The 20,674-nt window shown below is 47.9% G+C and overlaps 1 protein-coding gene across 1 annotated transcript in view; it reads right to left on the bottom strand.

Annotated features, from left to right (window-relative positions):
• Nucleotides 1-1,320: 1,320 nt before the first annotated feature.
• PLD1 (phospholipase D1) overlaps nucleotides 1,321-20,674 on the bottom strand; it is a 61,704-nt gene continuing 42,350 nt past the window's right edge. The window contains exons 20-27 of the mRNA XM_030227014.2: nucleotides 16,396-16,506; nucleotides 15,639-15,727; nucleotides 12,115-12,228; nucleotides 11,003-11,052; nucleotides 9,971-10,105; nucleotides 7,568-7,721; nucleotides 6,827-6,941; nucleotides 1,321-6,265 (exon numbers count right to left, since the gene is read on the bottom strand). Coding sequence (XP_030082874.1) covers nucleotides 6,041-6,265; nucleotides 6,827-6,941; nucleotides 7,568-7,721; nucleotides 9,971-10,105; nucleotides 11,003-11,052; nucleotides 12,115-12,228; nucleotides 15,639-15,727; nucleotides 16,396-16,506 — 993 coding nt within the window. The 3' untranslated portion in view covers nucleotides 1,321-6,040. The remainder of the gene's footprint in view (nucleotides 6,266-6,826; nucleotides 6,942-7,567; nucleotides 7,722-9,970; nucleotides 10,106-11,002; nucleotides 11,053-12,114; nucleotides 12,229-15,638; nucleotides 15,728-16,395; nucleotides 16,507-20,674) is intronic.

Raw genomic sequence — 20,674 nt, forward strand, 5'->3', positions numbered from 1 at the left:
CTGGCAAGGGCACTTTGTGTACAGGGTAGGCGTGGGCTGATCAGCGAGGAGCCATCAAACTGAGGCTTTGCAAATCCTCCAGCCAGCAAACAGGAACATTCTGGGCAGGGGAACGGCAGGGGGAGTTTTACCATCGTGTTCCTGCCTCCCCCTCAGTCAGTGCCAGCCAGAGCCATGGGCTGCCACTCACTTCTGCTTTTAGGGATGGATGTGAATGAAGGCAGGTCCTGCCCTCGAGTTGAGCCCCTACTTGAATCCAAAACAGAAACCACCAGCTACTGAGGGAAAATGAACTCTATCCCCCCCAAAACCAGGACAACCACTTAGAGGAGGGAAAGAATCCTTCCTAAAAACCCATACCTGAACTCCCTAGGTTCAGGACCACGTCCAGTTTCACAATAATTTCACACCAAGATAGTCCCAACTGTGATCTGAAAGTTCTCCTGCTGCGGGCAGGGAAACCAAGCAATGCCAGCAGGACACTGCCAGCCTCAGTTATGGCTGCCCTGTGTGACCCCACAGCCACCCTGCTGCCACCCAGCACCCCTGGGCTCAGCACCGTGCACCCAGCAGTGACTGTCAGCTCCCACATGGCTCCTGCTTGCTGCTGTCTCCTCTTCAGGAGCCCCTAAGTGGGACCCAGCAGGCACGAAATCAGCAGGGGATGCTGGAGTGGCAGCAGAAGCAGACAGTGTCACTCATGAGTGGCACTCATCTGTGCCTGATGTCCCTTACCAGCCCCTGCCTCACCCTCTGGCTCTGCTGTCTTGGTTTATTGTGTCTGTCGAGGACACAGATTGGGTTTGGAAGTTCTGAAGATGCGGAGAGCCCTCTGGCATCTGAGGAAGGAGATGAAACCTAAGAAATGGAGAAGTTAATATGTTTTCAGTTTGCAAGAGAGCTTGGAAATGCCAATGATGCTTTATTAATCTCTTCTGCCCCTGGAGGACAACAGGCAGCTGCTTCTTCCTCTCTCTCTGCTGAATTTCCTTTACTGGAAGTTAAAATAGACAGGGGCAAGTTAATTTTATTTTGGAGACAGAGCATTTTTGTCTGTGCCTTTCATAATACTTTTGGATTATTAAAGCTCCTTTAAAACATGACTTTTTAATCTATTTAAGAACTCCAATTTTCTTTCTATGCTGTTTCACCCCAGCAATTTCTCTCTCCCAGGAAAACCCAAATGACTCAAGTCTAGCCTTTTTTATTGCTATTCTGGGCCTTTCCCCCTCACGTCTTGGCTGCTGATACAGAACAAGGACAGAACTCAAGGCAGGAGGAGGTACCCAAAACAAGGAAAAATGACACCAAAGCCAAACATTCTGATGTGATGATCTGTTGTATTTTCAGTCCATTAATACACATTCATTTACCAGATACAAACAGAGTGGAAAGGAAAGCCATGGTTAGCAGGAACAAGGATACAAAACTCAATTCCAGCAGCCTTCACAGAAGGGATATTCAGTATCACAGCAGCACTGTCAAAGGAGGGACGCATGGAGACCTGTGCTCACACCCCAAGTGGAAGCTCTCCTTTTGTGGATTAGTTTAGCTAGAGACATGATTTAAAAAGGAAAAAAACAATCCAAAACACATCAAAACATTGGCAAAACGGTGACTTTTTTGACACTTTTTCTCATTTCCCTAGTGTCAGGACTAGGGAAAGTTGGAATTATTTACATAGAGGAGATTTTACGAAGACACTGGAAGGTTAAAAATAGAATAACCACAAATACTGGAAAATATAACAAGAAAGCAGGCAGGGAAAGGAAAACAGGGGATAAAAAGTGACACCCCAAGAGGATCATTGCATTCAGTGGTCGATGTGTGGTTACTAGGGCAGCTCCACTTTGATACACTGAGATTCACAGGCTGGCCTTGATCCACTGCCATGAAGTTACACTCTGGGATTAAAGCAGGATCCTGCAGAGCTCCTGGATTGAGCAGGATCTCAGCAGTGCAGCAGCCATTGCTTGGTTGAAACCATTTGCAGAACAAGTGCCACAAGCAGTGACAGTGTGTTCATGTCTCATGGGGCACCCAAGGGGTGCCAACCTCTGCTCATATCCTGGTCTGGTTTTCTTCCCCTTGGCCACCACACCATGAAAGGCTCTGCTGCTGGTGAGAGGGGTCAGGCTAGCCCAGCATGGATTTGGGGCTCCACATGCAGCAGGAGAGGGAAATGGCATCATCCTACAGTTCTCTCATACTTGTATGGGAGTGTGCCCACAAATGCAGCTCTGTGACCAGATAGAACCCCCAGAGTGTCCTGGCTACAAGTGTTCAAGGCTTGTTACACTGAAATAACAACAGCACATCTGCACTTGATTGTACAGGGATGCTCCCTCTGGAAGGAAAAAATACATTGGAAATTATTCATGGAAGAGTCCCAGCTAGGCACCACCTGCACTGAGGTTCTCCCAGGGACAGCACCAGGATTGCAAAATCATGTTGTGAAACTTGATCAAAAGAAAGGAAAACGGAGTGTTTGGGGTTTAATGCAGCACAGCTCACCAAGTCAGGGGACAAACTGAGACCAAGAGACCAGATACTGAGCTGAGCACTTCACCTCTTCCATGGAGCACTGGAGTGGTTCTCTTATAAATTGTTTTTAGTACAGTTCTTGCAGACAATGACATTTTATCCCTCATTTTTTAAATCATGCATTAACTTCACAGTGAAACATTTATCCAGTCCAATATCTGTACAACAAAACACATATTTTAAAACATTAGACTATTAAAATTTAAGGAAAGGAGCATGAGTTCTCAAAATGATACCTGTTAAAGAATAATTTAAAGGGAAAAGAAGTGTTCTACCTGGGTTGAATTACAAAATAAAGTCTGAGCCTGGGAGAATTTCTCATTTCCTATAGTTCTAACAAATAAATGCCACAAGAAACAGTTGATGCTTCTGGGGTTGCTAGTGCTGAATCCACATCACCTGTTCCAGCCCTGGGTACTGTGGGTGACCTTCTCCAGTTTGAGGCCCATGCTGGTATGACAGACTAAGGAGTGATTGTTCAGGTGCACAAACCAACTCTCTCAAGGTGTTCAACTTCACAGGCCTCTTAATATAAGAAGCAAGCCTGTAGCAGACAGGACCCAAGGAGGCAGCTCCAAAGAGCACAGCCTGGGGTGTGAATGAGCAGGGCCTTCACTGGAGTGGTCCAGCCCTGCTGTCTGTCTGGGGTGAGCAGTGCTGCTTCCATAGGGAACTTGGTGGCCCCACAAGCCCCTGGGGATGCTGGGATCTCCTCACTGTGCTGAGGCTGCACACCCTGCTTGCACTTGAAGGTTTCTAAATTCCTGGTATCAGGAATTTAGCACCAACACAGGGCAGGGATGGTCAGCACAGTGCCTCTGTTTCCACAGAGGAGAACCTCCTCCCAGACAGAGAGCCAACATCAGGCCTGTCTGCTACCTCAGTAATCAAAGACCTCCTTAATTAGCACCTTTTCATAGCAAATCAGTCGATTGCATCTCCCTCCATGGCTCTGCTGTGTCACTGGGGACCAGGAGCTATCACACAGTGGGCTGAGCATTGCAGAACCTGAGTGGTTGTTCCCCAAAGCAGGCTGGCAGAGGGGGAGTTAACATCTCTGGAGTTAGGAAGCCCCACAATTAGCAATCTACCATTTTAAAAGACAATGTAAGGATAATTTAACAATTATAAAAACCTTTGCTAATATGAGGAGGAGGAGAATAAGAGCACTTAGAAGGTGACAGGAGTGTTGCACTTCAAGGTTCAGTGTACAGGTGGTGGGGTTGAACACTTTCTGACTCTGAACATGGACCTGTGTGACTGACAAGGATTCTCTGGCAGGCTGTAATTGTTTAAAGTCAGCAGCTTCAGTCAAACTAAAACAGCTAAAAACATCAGGAGAGAAAAGCTCTGAACCTGCACTGATGTGAAATCACAGGACACCTTTGATCTTTCTGATTGGAAATGGTCAGGGCACACATTGCTTTGGCTCTGCGGGGGGTGACCCCGGGTCAGTTTTTTTAAGGGAAAAAACATCAAGGGAAGATATTTATGTGCTTACAGCATGCCAGGTAAAACCATCAACCCTCTGGACTCAATCACATAAAATGCTGCACATGCACTTCCCAAAGGTGAACCAGACCACAGATGCCAGAAAGGAGCATAGAAGGCAACTGCATCTACAAAACACAAGTGTAAAACACTGGAAGCTGTAGGAATGGGCTGAGATTTGGAAGAACATCTGGGGTTTGTTCCCTATTTGGGTGATGCAGCAGGGATAGAATAAGCTGGTGCCTATTTACAGGTCTGAACACAGAAGGCAATCAGCTAAAATGTCAATCAGCTAAAATGTCAATCACAGAAGGCAATCAGCTACGTTTTGGGGATAGGTAGGCAACCAGTGGGATTATTTTCCAGTTAAAAAAAACTGCTGGAAGATCCAGAAAAGAAAAATATAAATTCTTCTGTGAAATAAAATAAATACCAGTTCACTGGGCCTTTTGACCAAGGAGTGTTGGGCACAGGTATAACCCTGGGAAAGGAAGGGATGCCCAGATGCAGGGGCAGCAGAAGAGCTCAGCCTCCCACTCTTCCAGATCCAACTCTCCTTAGGTGTTTTCTAATGCTCCATTTTCCCAGTGGTTACCCAGCACTGCAGACTGCCAGGAACACCTCAGGTTGGAGCTGGACATGGAACTGGGAGACATGGCCTCATTGCAGGATGGAGCATGGGCTAAGACCCAGGCTGGTGCCCACCACACGAGGTCCTCACCCAGGAACTGTAGTGTTTTTCCCAGGATGCTGGATTGAACTGCTGCTTCTCTGTACAGGGAGGTGCAAAAGAGCTTTGGAAATCTTCTTACAGCAATGTAAAACAGGAATGTGCATGCTGAGTTTTACCTCTGCTTGGGAAGACACGTCCTGCATGACTGCACTCAAGGTTGTGGCTGGTTCAGTAACAAAGCAGAGCAGAGACAAGGCTTTGTCATCTGCTCCCCTTCCCCCCTTGCATTCACCCCACCTACAAATCCACACCTCAGTTTGGTCTGACCATGGTGTCAACTTACTGGCCTTTCCCTTCTTTTAAGTAGGGGGAAAGGGATGGAAATGAAAATCTACCCATATGCTGCAAGATGATCATAAAAGCAGAGTGCAGAGCTTGGTTCAGATCATGCTGGCTGTCGAGTCTCAGTCCTGTTACATGCAGCGCCTTTGCTTCCCAGCTCTGGACACCTCAGGCTTGAGTTGGAACCTTGATCCTTTCCCGAGGAAAACAGTCACACTCAGTAGGACCAAGCTGATGTGTTGTGTCCGCCAAGGCCACCAAACTCCAGTGCTCTTCAGCACCTCCAGCTCCACTGAGACTGCCCTCTGCCTAGCCTGAGGGCTGCTGATTGCTCCAGCTGCAATAGGAAAAGGATTTTTTCCCCCAAAGGGATGAAGAGACTGAAATGCTGATTCTGATACAGGATTGTTAGTCTGTTTCCCTTTCAGAAGTGAAACACCTATGCTCGGAAAGCTGCAGGACAGCCCAAGGCACCAGCAAATGGCACTTCCCAAGAGTGGCAGGGCTGCACAGTGTGCTCTGATGGCATGTGGAAGGGGCCAGATGGGGAACTCCAGCGAGCCAAGGTGCAGATACCCAAAGCCTGAGAAGCAGCACACACAGCCCAGAACTCCTGTGCAGCCACAGCACGATCACAGTACAAATGCAACCACAGGATACAGCTGGCAGTGGTGACAACATCGACTGGGAGTCAGTTCCTGTCCTAGGAAGCAGCCTGCATCCTTTAGATGCTCAGAAGAAGATGCCTGAAGAAGTAACTCCTCCAGAAGTTAAACTTTTATCTGACACCATTTCCAAGTTTTTCTGCTCCTCTTGTCTGCTAGTGTTGAGTGTTGATTTGCTTCAAGTTCCTCCACCAAAATCCTTCTGAAAGGCTCATGACCTTGGTGGAGAAGCTTTTAGTCTTCTTTCACGTTCCAAAATCCCTTATTTTTCATTAACTTCTCTCCTGAGAACAAGACTTTAAAAGGTAAAGCAGTCTGCATCTTCTTAAGTCCAAACCTCCATGGGTACCATGGACTCCTTTGTTCCAACGGAGGGAAGCAAGTACTCTTCCTCCAGAAAACGAAAGGGGAATTGTACTAAAAATCCACGAATCTTTTTTAATTCTTCTGCTGCTTTCACAGGATCATCATTTGCTAATTTGGGCTTGTTGATGAAATCACGCAGTTGGGTTAAATTATTCACCTGGTCACTGGGAAGGCATCGAAATACCTGATCAAAACAGAAAGAAGTCACCTGTCAGTGTAGGGGAAATGCAGCAGTGCAGAGTTCCTGAGAAAGAACCAAGCATCCAGTGCAAATTCCCCAGGATGGGAATGACTGAATCAACAGCCCAGAGAACAGGGAGGGAAGAGGTAAGTGACTGCCCTCAATGAGGCTGGAGCAGCCAGAGGGGAAGCTCCGGGGCCTTTTCTGATCACTGCAAAAGCTCATTAAAAGACAGAAGTAAAATTTGCTTCTACTCCAGTTACACTGTGGGTAATTACAAATAGTAACTACACCACGGCCATTCACTGGAGCTACAGCTGATGCAAACACAAGGAGAAATCTGATCTGCTGCCTTCATGGGTGCTGTCACGCTGAGAATGCACCAGCTCCAGTTTCCTGTTCACAGCCCTTCCATCTGACACAACTCATTCCTTCAAAACATCTCTGAAAGTCCAGCCCCAGGAACTGGACCTACTCTCTTTGCCCTCCCTGTGCTGCTGCTCCCATTGGCATCTGCTGCCTCTGTGTGGGATGGAGGGAGGGGGAAGTTGCTGTGCTCCTCACTTTATCAAAGATTGTGGCATTCCGAGCTGCTGTGGCAATCCACACCTCCTTGAAGAATTTGTCACAGACGGGATCCTGGTGTTCTGGATTGAGGTCAGAGCCGCCAAGGACAACCCTGAGAAGACAAAGGGATGGATGCTCACACAGGCTGAAGCACTGGGTACTCCCCTCTTGATAAATGCCAGGAGACAAGGAGTTTCCTTGGGACTTGCCAAACCCTGTGTGCTCCCAGCACCCTCCCACTCCCATGCCCTGTGATAATTTCTCAGCTCTAAAGCTGCTTGATTTTCTCCTTCTCTTCTGTGCAGTAACTGTCCAGATGGGAAACAGGGTGGGGGGAAAAAAAAAGAAAAAAGCCTTAAACTAAAAATGGCCGTGTTGTGGGCCAGATGGCTGCTCCCAGCAAAGAAGCTTCCTTTAAAAAGTGACACTGCCACCCAAGATTGAGAGTGTGTGCAAACGAGATCTGGAGGGGAAATACCACTTGTTTATGAGCTCTTCTAGTGAAATCCCGGAGCAAAAATAATTTGTAAAATCAAGCTACCAAGCTGCAGACAGGAGCAGTGTGAGGAAACAGCAGCAAACCCCTGGGCTAAGCCCAGGCCGAGCAGAGCTAAACCTGGGCAGGCAGCGGCAGCCCATTGGTTTGAAAGGCTGTGGGGGCAGGTGAAGCCTGAGCAAACCCTCCCCCACCCCTGCTCAGTGCCCTGTGCCCTCCCTGGGTGCCCAGCCCAGCCCCACCTGAAGCAGCGCAGGCGCAGGGACTGGGCGAAGCGGCCGGCGCGGAACTCCTGGCCATCCATGACGGAGGGGACGGTGTCGCTGTCCTGCACGATGATGGCCATCTCACTGTCCCTCTTCCCCAGCATGCTGCGGTCGTTGATGTTGGCAGAGCCTGGGCAGGGCAGGACAGGCACAGGCAATGTCTCACTGCTGCTCCAGGTGCTCCTGCACAGCCTCCATCACCACCCACCACCCCGGGGACCTCCACACCCCTCGGCCCCATGGGGAACATCCACAGCTTTGACAGGTACAACCCCAACCTGATGCACTAAGGTTTTAGCTGTCATGTTTTTCAGATCCTGTACTGCACTAGTGTGCAACTCTAAACTCCATATTGAGTGTTAGTAGGCTCTCTTCACATTTTGATCAGAACCTTCTAAGCCTGAGAACCAAGGACACCGTTTGCCTCAGGCCCCAAAAAGTACAAACAGAAGTGAATCGGGGAGGGGAGCAAATTGGAGTACATGACTTCATTAGCTGAAGCTATAATTAGGGAATTAGACTGATATGCAAACAGACCAAACTTATATCTGTCTGAGAAACTCATGACCATTGTCCATTTTGGGTGTAGCCCCTTGGGGAGGTTTTGTCTGCCCTTAATGTACCTGAAGGCCCTTCAATAAATATATCCACTTTTTTATTTTAAACTTTGTCTGGCCTCTGTTTCTAGGTAAGCCCAGGCATCAACCGGGGGGCTTCCTTGTGGAAACACAGACCCTGAGAGGAGCTAGGGGAGAGAAAAAAACCCCAACTAATTTTTGTGGGCTTCAAGGGAAGAAAATTAAATCACAGCCAAGTCCAGGCCAAGATTTTCAAACTTTGCTCTTTTGGAACTTGCCAGATGCTTCTGCTGAAGGAGACACAGCTTTCAAAGGTCTAAACTGCATTTGGCTTGGATACCCAGCTACCTGAGGCAGGATGAGCTCCCTGGGTGAATCACAGAATGCTGTGTCTTGGAAAAGACTTTCAAGCTCCTCTCCTTTTAACCTCCCTGCCATGGTCAGGGAAACTTTCCCCTAGACCAGGTTACTGTGCCATTCAGGGGGGACTGCTCAAGACCAGCTGAGGCTTTGTCCCCCCAAACAGGTTTCTCTGTCCTACAGAGACATCAGAAAGCAGGGCATGGGGGAACACTGTTTGCTTGCACTGTTGGCTCCAAGGGAACAGCAAGATGCAGGGAAGGACAGGCATAATGAGGTCATTAACCCACAGAAATGACCAAAAAAACAATAAAAAGTCTCCAGACACAGCTGTAAGAGACCCCCAGGCTGCAGTTAGTCATTGAGCCTTCCCAGGAACTGGATTAACTCCAGGGGAGCCAACACCTCCAGAGGAAAAACCAGCTAAGTGCCTCTCTGTCCATTCACCTCCTCCTCCAGTCCAGAAGCTCCATGAGCACTTAATTTCCATGCACTCTCTCTCATAGGCAAAAGGGATGACTTCCCATCCCCTCACCAGGCAGCAGAGATGCACAGGCTGTATAAAATCTACCCTCAAGCTTATAGGTACAGAAAATAACAACTAAGAGCTGCCTCAGGCCCCCCAGACCATCCCAGCTGGAACAACACAGCTCCTGCTGTGATATCAAACCACCTCAGAGCCACTCTGTGCACTGGAGACAGGATCTGGCCTCTGGTAAGGTGACAGGAGCAAACCTCACCACAGGGCACCTGAGACCATTGCTTTGAAGGGAGGCAGTATTTTGAGTCTTGTAAAATCTGGTATTAAGGTATTCATTGGCAAAGCTTAGATTGCTGATGTAACAGCTCAAAAAGGGCTTCTTTAAAGAAACAGGCTGAAATTCTGCTGCAGTTTAAGAACTCTGAGCCTGAACTCTCTTGTCTTTGCTTCATGTTCTCATAATAAATATGGTAAGAGAAGAGGATGAAATGATATCTATTATTCCCTATAGCATATTGTCCCATTCTTAGGAAATGGAGCTGATACATGACACATGTTGTCCAAACCTTCCAAATTTTACAGCACATTCTGTTCTTTCAGGAACAGATGACAAGTCTCACAAGTCTTCCTGCTAGAGCAGAGTTTGATACAAGACAGATGGACAATATTCCCTGCACAGGGATTCTCTTCACGGTTACACATGGATTTAAAAGATTTTAGAAAAAAACAAATGAAATTACAGCCCTCTGAATCCTTTCTTCCCTCTTGATGAATTTATGAGTTAAGTTTCTGGGTTTTTTTTGTTGTTTTTTTTTTTTTAACAGCAAAATATTTCTCATGAAAGAAATGACAACATGGAAAAGTCCATGGCACTGCAGCCTGCACTGTGCATGGGGATGGGAAGGGATTGATCCAGGTATAACCCAGTGCCCCCAGCCCCTCCTGAGAGCCCCTGCTCACCGATTATAACTGTGTTGTCATCAGCAATGAGCAGTTTGCTGTGCACATAGATGAGCTCTGTGACCAGTTTTCCTTCCAGCTCTGCATACGTTCGAAGGCCACAGAATGAGATGTAGTTTATCCACTTATCTCCAACTGAAAATTGAAAGACAAGAAAATTGATGGGACCAGGGAGGTGGAAGAGAAAAAAAAAAAGGGACCTTATTTACATGAAGACCTCTATGAACAATAGTTCACTTTTGACTTTTAAAACTTATAAATGAACAGATAACAGAAAGAGTTTTTATAAAAAATAGATTTGAAAATTTTTTTGTGAGCTCATTGTGCTGCTCTGGTCTGCTGCCTGCTCAGAGACTCCCACTTCAGTGAGAAATTACTCCAGTCTCCTGGGCACAGCACAATAGGTGGACTATGAGACTGTTTTTCTGCAGATGTTGCAGAAAGGAGGCTGGAAGCAGGTGTTTTGTCCATGGTCAGTATGGCAAACGTGTCCTAATGCACTTCTGTGCAGTTCAGATTTACACCAGGACCTAGAACAAACGAAGCATTATGCACGGTCCTAGTGTTTGTGATATGTGGGTTTCCACAGTGCTCCAATTCCCAGCAGAGCAAATTCCAGCAGGATTCCTCACGGCAAGGAAACAGCCTCCTGCTTAGGCAGGTTCTTCCTCTCCACATCTGACAACTGCCAGAAATAAACCCTGTGTGGGATCCACGGGGAAGGCTGAGTGCTCACGGCTCCCAGAAGCGTGACCCCGCTCAGGACATTTTCCAAATAACACAATCCTGAGCAGCTGCAACTGTGCTTTGCTCCTCCCTGGGGTGTTCCCCTCCTCTGGATCAGGGCTGCAGCCAGGTCTGAATTCTGACAAGTGGCCATGGCTTGAGTGACCTGAAAGATCTCACCATGGGAGGACGGGCAAGGAGGAGGTCGCTCTCAGCCCCACGAGCCCGCAGCATGTGTTACAGATGCATCCATCAAACAGCAGCATCCAAAGTAAACAACACAGAGGAGAGGAATAAAGTTCTTACCCTCTGCCTTCAGCTGGCCCAGGATGGAGTTTTCCCCTCGGCACATGGTCCTGGAAAGAAGGTAGGCAGCCATCAGCACCCCCGTGGCTCCAGACAGCAGCTTGTGCTGGAGCAGAACTGGGTGGGGTAAATCACAAACAGAGCTGCCTCTCAAACAGCAGGAGAAACAGGGTGCTTCTTTTCCCAAATGACTGTTACTACTTCAAGCACTGCTCATGTTCCAAAAGGAGCTTATACCAACCTACAGAGGAGCTGGGGAGCACTTCTGCCTTCTAGAGCATGTGGCAATGATTGTAAACCTGTGACAAGCAGGGCTGCTACCCCCTGTGCCAGGCCTGGGTGTGAAATCACGTTAAGAAAACGTGCAGAACACCAGGTCAGAGAATTTGTGTGATTATGGTTGGGCTGGAAAATCCACAGCTGGAATTCCACTGAGAATCAACCAACCCATGGGTAATTCCCTCTGGCTGCCCTTGCAGGAGGAAGCTCAGGCAGAAGGGTCAGGGGGATGTGCTACTTTCCATCTGTTTGCGTTCCCTGCCCCACGTGTCCTCCTGGAGGTGCAGCAGGACCCCTGCAGGCCAGCAGACAACGGGGATTTCACTCTGAGGGCTGCAGCAGTCTCTGCACACTGTGCTTTGGCCATACTGTAACACAGCAGCTTCCCAGTAAAACCATCTTGGGCCATTTTGCCTTTGACATTTCTCACCCTGCTGTATCTCAGTCCTTCCTATGAGACCTGCTGGGCTGCAAGTGCCCCCCCAAAACATCCATCCTGGAGCAGGGGAATCACACTGGGGAAGATGCCATTGCCTGCATGGGGCAAACAGGCAGAGCCAGGCCAAGTATCAGCCAAAAAGGCAGATTTGGAGACAGATCTTGGTCAGCAAGTCTGATTAATCAGCAAAGTGGAAAACAAATCATAGAATGGCTTGGGTTGGTTGAGCCTTAAAGCTCATCTAGCTCCATGCCCCTGCCATGGGCAGGGACACTCGCCCCAAGACCGGGTTGCCCAAAGCTCTGTCCACGCTGGTCCCACTGATGGCAGGTGGGGTTTGGGGACCCCCTGCAGCAGTGGAGGTGTGCAGGGCTCTGACAGCCTGGTGAGGTACCTGTAGTTGAAGTGCATGATGGCCTGCAGCGCGTTCCCCCCGCCCGTCGAGATGTCCCCTTCGAAGCCGGGCAGCAGCGGGATCACCACGTACACTCGGAACCGCTTGTTCTCCCTGAGGAACAAGGGAGCGTGGGCAATGTCAGCCTGGGAGTGCTGCACCAGCCTGGACCAGGCACAGCTTCACACCAGGTGAAGTCCTCTTGGTTTCACTTCCCCTGAGATGACTGAGTTGGTTCCTGTCCAAGGCCACCACACAAATTTTAAGGGAGCAAAGTGTGAAGTGCTTTTCCAGTTTCAGGAAATCATCACCTGCCATCAGGGCTGCTCTGAGTGCTCCTTCAGGAGCAGAGGGAATAATTTACTCTCAGTAAATAACAAAAGAAGCTGAAGGAGAAGAAACACATTTGTACTGAAATTCAGGTGCAGGCTAAGGATTTTTCAGATTGTGTCTGCCACTACAGAAGTTTGAGCATCCCAATAGGCCAGCCACTGATTCTGATGCACACTGGTGGGGACAGCTGCCTGGCTGAGCACGGCAAAGCTTACAGAGCTGTCACAGGCAGAAACCCAAAACCTAACCCAACATTCCCACCGCCTCCTGGTTTTCAGAAGTCAGAAACCCAAGGTTGAGAGAGTGTGCAAATGGGACAAAGGTTTCCATAAAAGGTGGAAAAAGTTCAGGGCACGAGCAGAACATTGATCACTGGGAGAGGGCAAATATATCCTTGATACATCACAGCACCCAAACATCACAGTTCCAGAGTACTCCAAACAAATTCATACCCTAATCCTGATTCCATTCAGAACAAAAGCTACTACTGAGGCACTGCTTGGGGCTTTTCTCAAAGCTTCTTTTGGGTTCCCTCTGCTGACAATGCCAGGTGCATCTGCTCTGAGAGCACTTCCCAGGTGCCCCTGGGTGCTGGGAATTCCCTGCTCTGTGCCACGGAGAAGGAAGAGAAGGATGATGCTCCATGGAAGGATGCTGCCACTAGATGGCAAACACAGTTTAATCAGCACAAAACCATTTCAGCACACTCTGAGGATGAGCCAGTCTGCAGTTTTTGCTAGCAGCACTCCTTCCTCGGGCAAGCCATGCCTGTGAATTTAGGGGAGTGGGAATTGTGAAGCACTGGGGTCCCATCTGAGCTAGGAGGGAGACAAAGAGAACCTGTGTGTCTCATTTCAACCAGTGCTTCCTTCCAGCTGTGCTGGGCACTGCAGACTGGCTCTGGCTCACCAGCAGAGCTCAGAAACAGTTCATGAGGCCTTACCCAAACACAAGAGACTGTGAAACCAAGTCTGTTTGTATCATGAGAAAGGTCTACCAACAAAAGCCTTCCCCAAAAAGCAGCTTGTTTGCATAAGGACAGTGTTTACTAAACTGCTTAGAGAGCCACCCATGAAAAAAAGAGGAAACCAAGAAAAGAACATTATTAATAGAAAATATTTAGTCTAGCAGAGTGAGAAGTATACAAGCTCACTACAGAACTTAATTTACAATTAAATGCTGTTCTCCTGGGGCAGTTTGGAAAATTAGCATTGTGATAAAAACCATTTAGGTCTGAATTGACTTTTAATCTTAGGTAATGCAGAATTCAAACCTTATATTCAGGTAGGAATTGCCAACATTAAGCCAGCACAATATTGGCATACAATTGGAGTAATGCAGAAGTGAGCATCATATCTGGAAATGGGTCACTAAGAATCTGTGTGACCCCCCCCTTTTGTGACAGACTTTTAGTATCTGGACAGAATGATAAACATAAACTACATAAACTAACTTTATAAAATGGGAAAACCTTAACAGATTACCTGGAGAATTGGCTGCTGCCTCAGTGGCATTGCTAACAGCAGGCAACTGATGCAAAGGACCTGAGGTGGTCAGTTCCCAAAGGCAGGAAAGGCAATCCAGAGAGGCTCTCCAGGGGGGCATCAATCAGCACAGAGATCACAGGATCCCAGAATGGTTTGGGTGGAAGGGACCTCACAGCTCCTCCAGTTCCAAAGTCATGGCAGGGACACCCTCCACTACCCCAGGCTGCTCCAAACCCTATCCAGCCTGGCCTTGGACACTTCCAGGGATGGGGCAGCCACAGCTTCTCTGAGGACCTGTGCCAGGCCCTCACCCTCAGGGAAGAATTTTTTCCCAATACTCCATCTAATCCTCTTTCACTTCAAAGCCGTTTCCCCTTGTCCAATCACCCATGCCCTTTTCCAAAGTCCCTCTCCAGCTCTCCTCTAGCCCCTTTGAACACTAGAAGGTGCCCTAAGATGCTTCATCCAGCTGCCTCTGAGCCTCAAAGATGCATTACAAACACAGCAACAGCATTTCCAGCAGCACTGGCACTGCTCCTCATTGACCACAGGTGAGAAAATCCATCCCACCTTTTCATCCTTAGCTAATTTCAATTTTTGTGGCTACTCACTGCAGCTCACACAGATCACAGGCAACTCCTCCCCATTGTTAATGGCACAGCAGATAACACCCAGGCTCTCCCTGTTGCAATAGTGCTCTTCTTTCCACAGTGCTCTGAACATAGCCTGGCCCAGGGCAGCTCCTGTGGCCTTGCAGACATTTCCTGCACTGTGGTGGCTGTCTCAGTTTGGGTACCTTTATCCAAGTGGGAATTTCCAAGCTCAAGTGCAAAAAAGAACAAAATTCCTGCAACCTTGGAGAGAGAACTTCTGGAAAAACAGGCCCTGCAGAGTTCTGGACAACTACAATGTGGAAAAAATAATCCATGCAGAAAACCATCTCCGTGTGTGGCCAAAAAGCCCATGAGAGATGAAAGGGAAAAGTTTAGAAAGTTTCCTGTATTTCAGCCCAGCAGAATCAGGGTACAGTTTTATATTATGAAATGTATGTCTCAAAGAGACTCCCGGGCAGCAACCCTAAGCAAGGCTGCCCAGGATCAAAGTGAAGACAAGCCACAACCTGTAGCATTAATGTTAACACAGGGTCAAGGTGTGCTGAAGGAGTGTCTAAAACATGGTTGGATTCAATCCATCCAGGAACAAACAACGGTCCCCTTGCAAAGACTGGAGGTGGTGAACACCCTCCAGCATGTACCAGAAAAAGTTGTTCAAACAATAGTAGAACCCTGCAGTCAAATCCTCAAAATGTTTTTGTTTCCCCAATTTGAAGCCACTCCTCTCTAGATGATTTAAATAAACCACAAATCCCAGTTCACACTTCCCACCCTTGAAATTGCCTGACCACCCAGCTCAAGGCAAATTGGCAATGGAGCAAAGGTGTCAGTGAACCAGAGCACAAAGGACTTGTCTTTAAACAAGTTCTATATTTAAAAATACATTTACATTGGGGTAAGTCCAGAAAATCACTTTCTGGATGCTAAGAAACCACTCAGGAATCTCACTGCTGCAAATGCAGATGCTCGACCCCATCAGTTCTGTGCTGGCACAGCTACTGCCCAGCTGTGGCCACTGAGGGGTTATTTTTTGCACCACACCATGGAAATGCACCTGAAGAGTTCCACTGCCTCATTAAAAACAGGTTACCTGTGAGCTTTAAGAATCCTCTGAGCAATCGCATCACCGATCTTGTTCCAGACAACTTTGTCATCAGCACAGCTAATAAAAAACTGGTTCTGCAGGAAAAGCAAGAGAAGCTACTGTCAGACACTGCCAGCAACCAACCCGAAGTGTTTGCATGCTTTATTTCAGACTAAGAGCAACTAAAGATAGCTGGGTTTGTGTGCTGTTGGATTGTAAGCTTTTTAAAATTATGATTAAATGATATGCGTGTCCGTGCTTGCTTAGGGAATGAATTAGTCCTTATTAATCACACTCCTTAGAAAGTTCATGTAAAGAGCAACCTAACAAGAGCCTAAGGAAAAAAAAAAGAGGAGAAAAAGCATCTCCATTCAGCCAGCACTGAGTGTCACTCTGACACAAGAGATTGCTGCAGCTGAAGGCTGTGTGGATGAAGAGCTGCCCTGTGAGTGGGAGGTTTGGGCATGCACAAGGGACACTGCAAAGCCACAGAGGGGACAGGGAGGCTATTGCACAGGCCATGAAAGCTGCTGGCAATTTTGCAAAGAGCCTTATAAAGGAGAGGTCTACTTTTTTTCACCTCGTGGTCAGACAGCTATGAGGGTACACAGCCATCAGTCTGGCCTGAAGACCACTGAAGGTAAAGGATCTGTCTAAATGCCTAAAAACTAGGACCAAACCTCAAGAAGTAATCACCCTCCTGATGGCTGCAAGCCATGCCCAGAGCATCAGGACCCTCCTGCCTTCCCTCCCTGGCACTGACCTCTATGTAGATGTAGTGCTTGCTGTTCTCTATCACGCTGATGTAGGCTTTGTGGATGGACTCCTCGTGGTATTTAATGCCAGCAGACCAGTCAGCAGCAGAGCGGATCACCTGGAAAGCAGAGAGAGACACCTTCAGCTCTGTCCATCCAGGACAGCACCATGGCACCTGAATTATCCCAGGGCCAAGGCTCTTCCCTGGCACAGCCAGGCTTTCACTAAATTAGGTAGTAAGTGCAACATTTATAGTGCATTTGTAATTGTGAGAGAGGGCAGTCAGAAATAGTATTAATGCTTAGTAATGTTTTGATTAAAAACAAAAGAGCCCTGTCCCATTGCTGTACCAGTGCCCTCTCCCACCTGAGCAGCTCCAGATGCTTGCTCTTGCTTAAGGTCTTATCATAAACTGCTTTAAAAACAACCTAAATTTCCAAGCTTTAGGGGTGCACATCTCCATCGGTGATCTCCTGCCAAGCACTTTAAAGCTGGTCTCCAGCTGGGGCAGGGTGTTTTTCCTCCAGGGAGGCTGAACAGACTCATACAGTCAGTCTGATAATGCAGGCCATGCCTTTGTCCTCAGCACTTGAGGTAATTTGTTTCTTCTGCCAAATTCTTGCACAAGCCATCCCATTTGTGATGATAGAACTTGTACAATTTTTTGTTCAGCTGCCCACACTTATTTCTTAGTTTTTACTGGAAATCCACTTTTAAAGTAGATTCCTGAAGGATCTACAGGCCATGCCCTGCCCCTCCACCCTGCAGTTTTTGTGCAAGAGAGCCCAGCCAACATGAGAAACCTTTGTTTGTGCTCTGGGCCAGGCTGAGCAAACCCCACAGCAGTCAGCATCCTGCCCCCCCCCAGCCTGAGATGCTGTGGCACCTCCTGCTCCTGCACTCTGGGTCAAGAGGCAGCCACACTACACCCCAAGTGAAGCTTTCCTAGATGGAAATGTAGTTTTTAATTAAGTGTTGGCAGAGCACGTGCTTGGGAGAATAGTTACTCGTCATCAGCCTCTCTCTTTAAACATTGTCAAGACAAAAACATTGAAACAATAGCCTTAAAATATCTCAATATAACCATTATACTGGAAATCAGGACCAGTCCCACACAGCACAAGACCCAGGGGCTGGGGATCTGTGAAATGTGTGTGTCAGTTCCAGCAAAACCCTGATCTCTCGGGAATCCACCAAACCAATCCTCTCATCTCCAGAGGATCTCTGGAGGTGGTACTTGGGGCCATGGCTGTTACAAGCAGATGGCTCCTGAGCTAATTCCTTCACCTGGACAGGAGCTTTCTCCCACATCTGTTTTTCCCAGTAAAAACCAGGCCCTGTAACTCTGGTATTTGGCTGCTCTCTTGGCCAACAGGAGGGTGCACTCTGCAGTCTCCCTAGCTGAGTGTTGGGCTCACAAATGTTGGAGTGAGGGAGCCACCCTGAATACACGGCTGTCACAGCCTTTAGCAGCGCCAAACAGCTGCCCTTTGCCTGCACAAGCCTTCTCAAGGCCATGATGATCATTCCCAAAGGTGTTTAATCACTTATTGGTTTACAAAGCCAAGGCTGAGAGCTCCCACTCATCCCAAGCTGGGCACTGCTGAAACAACACTGAGCACCACGGCAGACTGAGATCTTGAACAAAATTTCACCACTGGTACTAATAAGCTGTTACTGGTATTAATAAGAACAGAAAAAACAGTATTGCAGGGTTGAAAGCAGGCTAATTATTCCATATGCAGCCTGGACTGGAGCTCACAGCACATCCACTCTCAGCAGCACAGCAATCTGGAACAGCACTTCAGAAAGTGGCAGATTGTAGCTTTTTAGCGCACAAAATCTCTTTGTTGTTTTTGGTGGTTTTTTTTTTTTTTTTTTGCTAGTTAACACAACAGAACCATCACTTAGGACCATCCCTTTGCAGCACCATGACTTCCCAGTGCATCATCCACCTGCCCTTCCCTACATTCCTCCTCACCCCTCCACATAACTGGCCCCCAGCTCACTCCACACCCCGGGCTGCCCCTATTACAGTGCCACCATCCACCTGCCCCACCCCAGAACAATGTGTCATGGTTAATTCCAAAAAGCTGGCACAGCACCATCCAAAAAGCTCCCATCAGGTACAATCTCAAATCTCCCTGCAAAGGGAAGAAGAGGTGTCAGAAAATGTTGGATGAGACAGCAGAATGAGTATAAGGTATTTCATCATGGACCTCCTCAAAATAAAGTTGTTTTTAACAGGTCTGCAGCCACAGGGCAATGCCACCAAGGCATCCCATGGAGACAAAACAGTGGCACTCACACATGCCAACACCTGGAAATTTGCTACACAGCCCTTCCCTTATCACTGATGCTCCATCTCACATTTTTGGACACCTCTCTTTCCTGTCAAGGTATTTAAAGGCAGCTGGTTTAAACCCAACCTATTTCATGGGGACAAAAGGGCACATACTGCCCAGCAGAGCCCCTCCCATGCAGAGCTGGAGTCTCCATGTTCCAGCCTCTCCCTTCCCCTCCCTTGAGCCTCTCAATAGCTTGTCATCCCTTTAACTTCTCGAACTGATACAAGGGTAATAAATGTGATGTTTGCTAAGGGCTAGTGCATAAACCCTGAACAAAGCAGGGCTCTCACGAAGACTTCAAAGAGGTGAGGGCGTCAGCTGCTGCCAGAGCATTAAACTTTCATTGCATTTCCATCAGGAATGGGATGTTGCCTCACCACATCACATCTTTTGCAATGCTGGCTTTGGCAGATAACTGCAAACTCTGGAGTGGAAAATTGGGAGATGGAATAGTGGAAAAAAAATCTGGCACTGCCTTTGGCAGATCTCTATTTGACTCTTGCAAAAATCAATGTGCTCTTGCAAAAATCATGTTGCTTACTGCAAGTTCAAATGAAAGAGTATGGGGGCGCATGCCTGATTCCTCTTCCTCTTTCCCAGCCTGTACCTAAACAGCGTTTCCCACACACACTGCATTCATCCTCCCTGCCCAGGGGAAAGCCCTTGTCAGTGCTCTGTCCTCCCAGAAGTGCTTCCCTACTCTTCTCCTCTCACAGAGGAGAGCAAAACCAGATGGTACAACGAGGCTGGAATCTATTGCTGACAGGTCAATGGTTTGGGCTTGCAGCAACATTGCAATCCCCAAGGATCCTTTGTGTTTTTCCTTCCTCTGATCTGCCCACAGTTGAAGACAGATTTGCAAACAAGGTCAGAAACAAGAAATCCAACAGCCAGGCTTTCTTCAATCACCCCACAGCCAAGGACAGTCCTGGGATACTGGATTTTACCTTGGGGCAGTAACTGCTGCCTATAAAATCCCTACACAGTACTCACATGGAGATAATAGGGGATTGGCTGCTGGCCATCCAAAGGATTCAATACTAAGAGAAACAAGAATATTGCTGTAGTTTTTCTGGATAAAAAGTTGGTAAAAGATTTTAGGATATCTGCTTATTTCTGTGCAGAACTGTACCACTGAGAGGACATGTGAGCACCTGAGCCCTCTGCTCCAAAATGAACAAACTGGACAGGCAAGAGGTTGATATTTCTGTCTCTGCAGATGCCCTGATGCACCCTCTGGGAGCTCCAGAAAAAGGCAACCAGAAGAGGGAGCTCAGATCCAGGCTGCAGGTGTCCTCCCATATCCCCACTTCCTACAGCAGCCAAATCTGAAACCTCCATCAGGAGGAGAGACTGAGTCACTTTTGGATTCACAGTGGGACTTCAGGGATGCTCAGTGTCACCTGGGGACCAAGGGAAACCAGGCCAGTGTGGGTATTCGGGAGGAGACAGTCAAAATTTTACTATGTGCCTGCAAATCCCTGCCTTGGAGCTTGAGGAGGTCACCCAAAAATCATAACCCAGCTGAAACACTCTGGGGACCTGCACCCCAGCCTGGGCAGAGGAGCCACCTTCACTGCTTCCACCAGGCTTGGCACTGCAAATGTTCTTCCCCACCAGTTTTCCCTCACACTGGGAAGGTTGGCACATTTCAGGCCAACCCATCTGCAGCCTAATATCACGTAGGTTTATTTATCCGTCTACATGCAGGGCTGTTTTGACAGATGCATAAATAAGAAATGAGCAAGGTAGTTTCAAATGAATAATTTACAAGACAAACCTGCTCTCTTTTTGCTGTTTATGGCATCATTGAGAGCAGCCCCTCATTTCCTGGATGTATCAGTTATTTGCAATGCCTCAGCAATGTGGTGGCCAGGCTGGTTTTCCAACTGCTCACCCATCACTCAGCACTGGAGTCTGCGGATTCCGCAGTCACCG

This window comes from Serinus canaria, chromosome 9 (assembly GCF_022539315.1).
Source record: "Serinus canaria isolate serCan28SL12 chromosome 9, serCan2020, whole genome shotgun sequence".
Lineage (NCBI taxonomy): Eukaryota > Metazoa > Chordata > Aves > Passeriformes > Fringillidae > Serinus > Serinus canaria.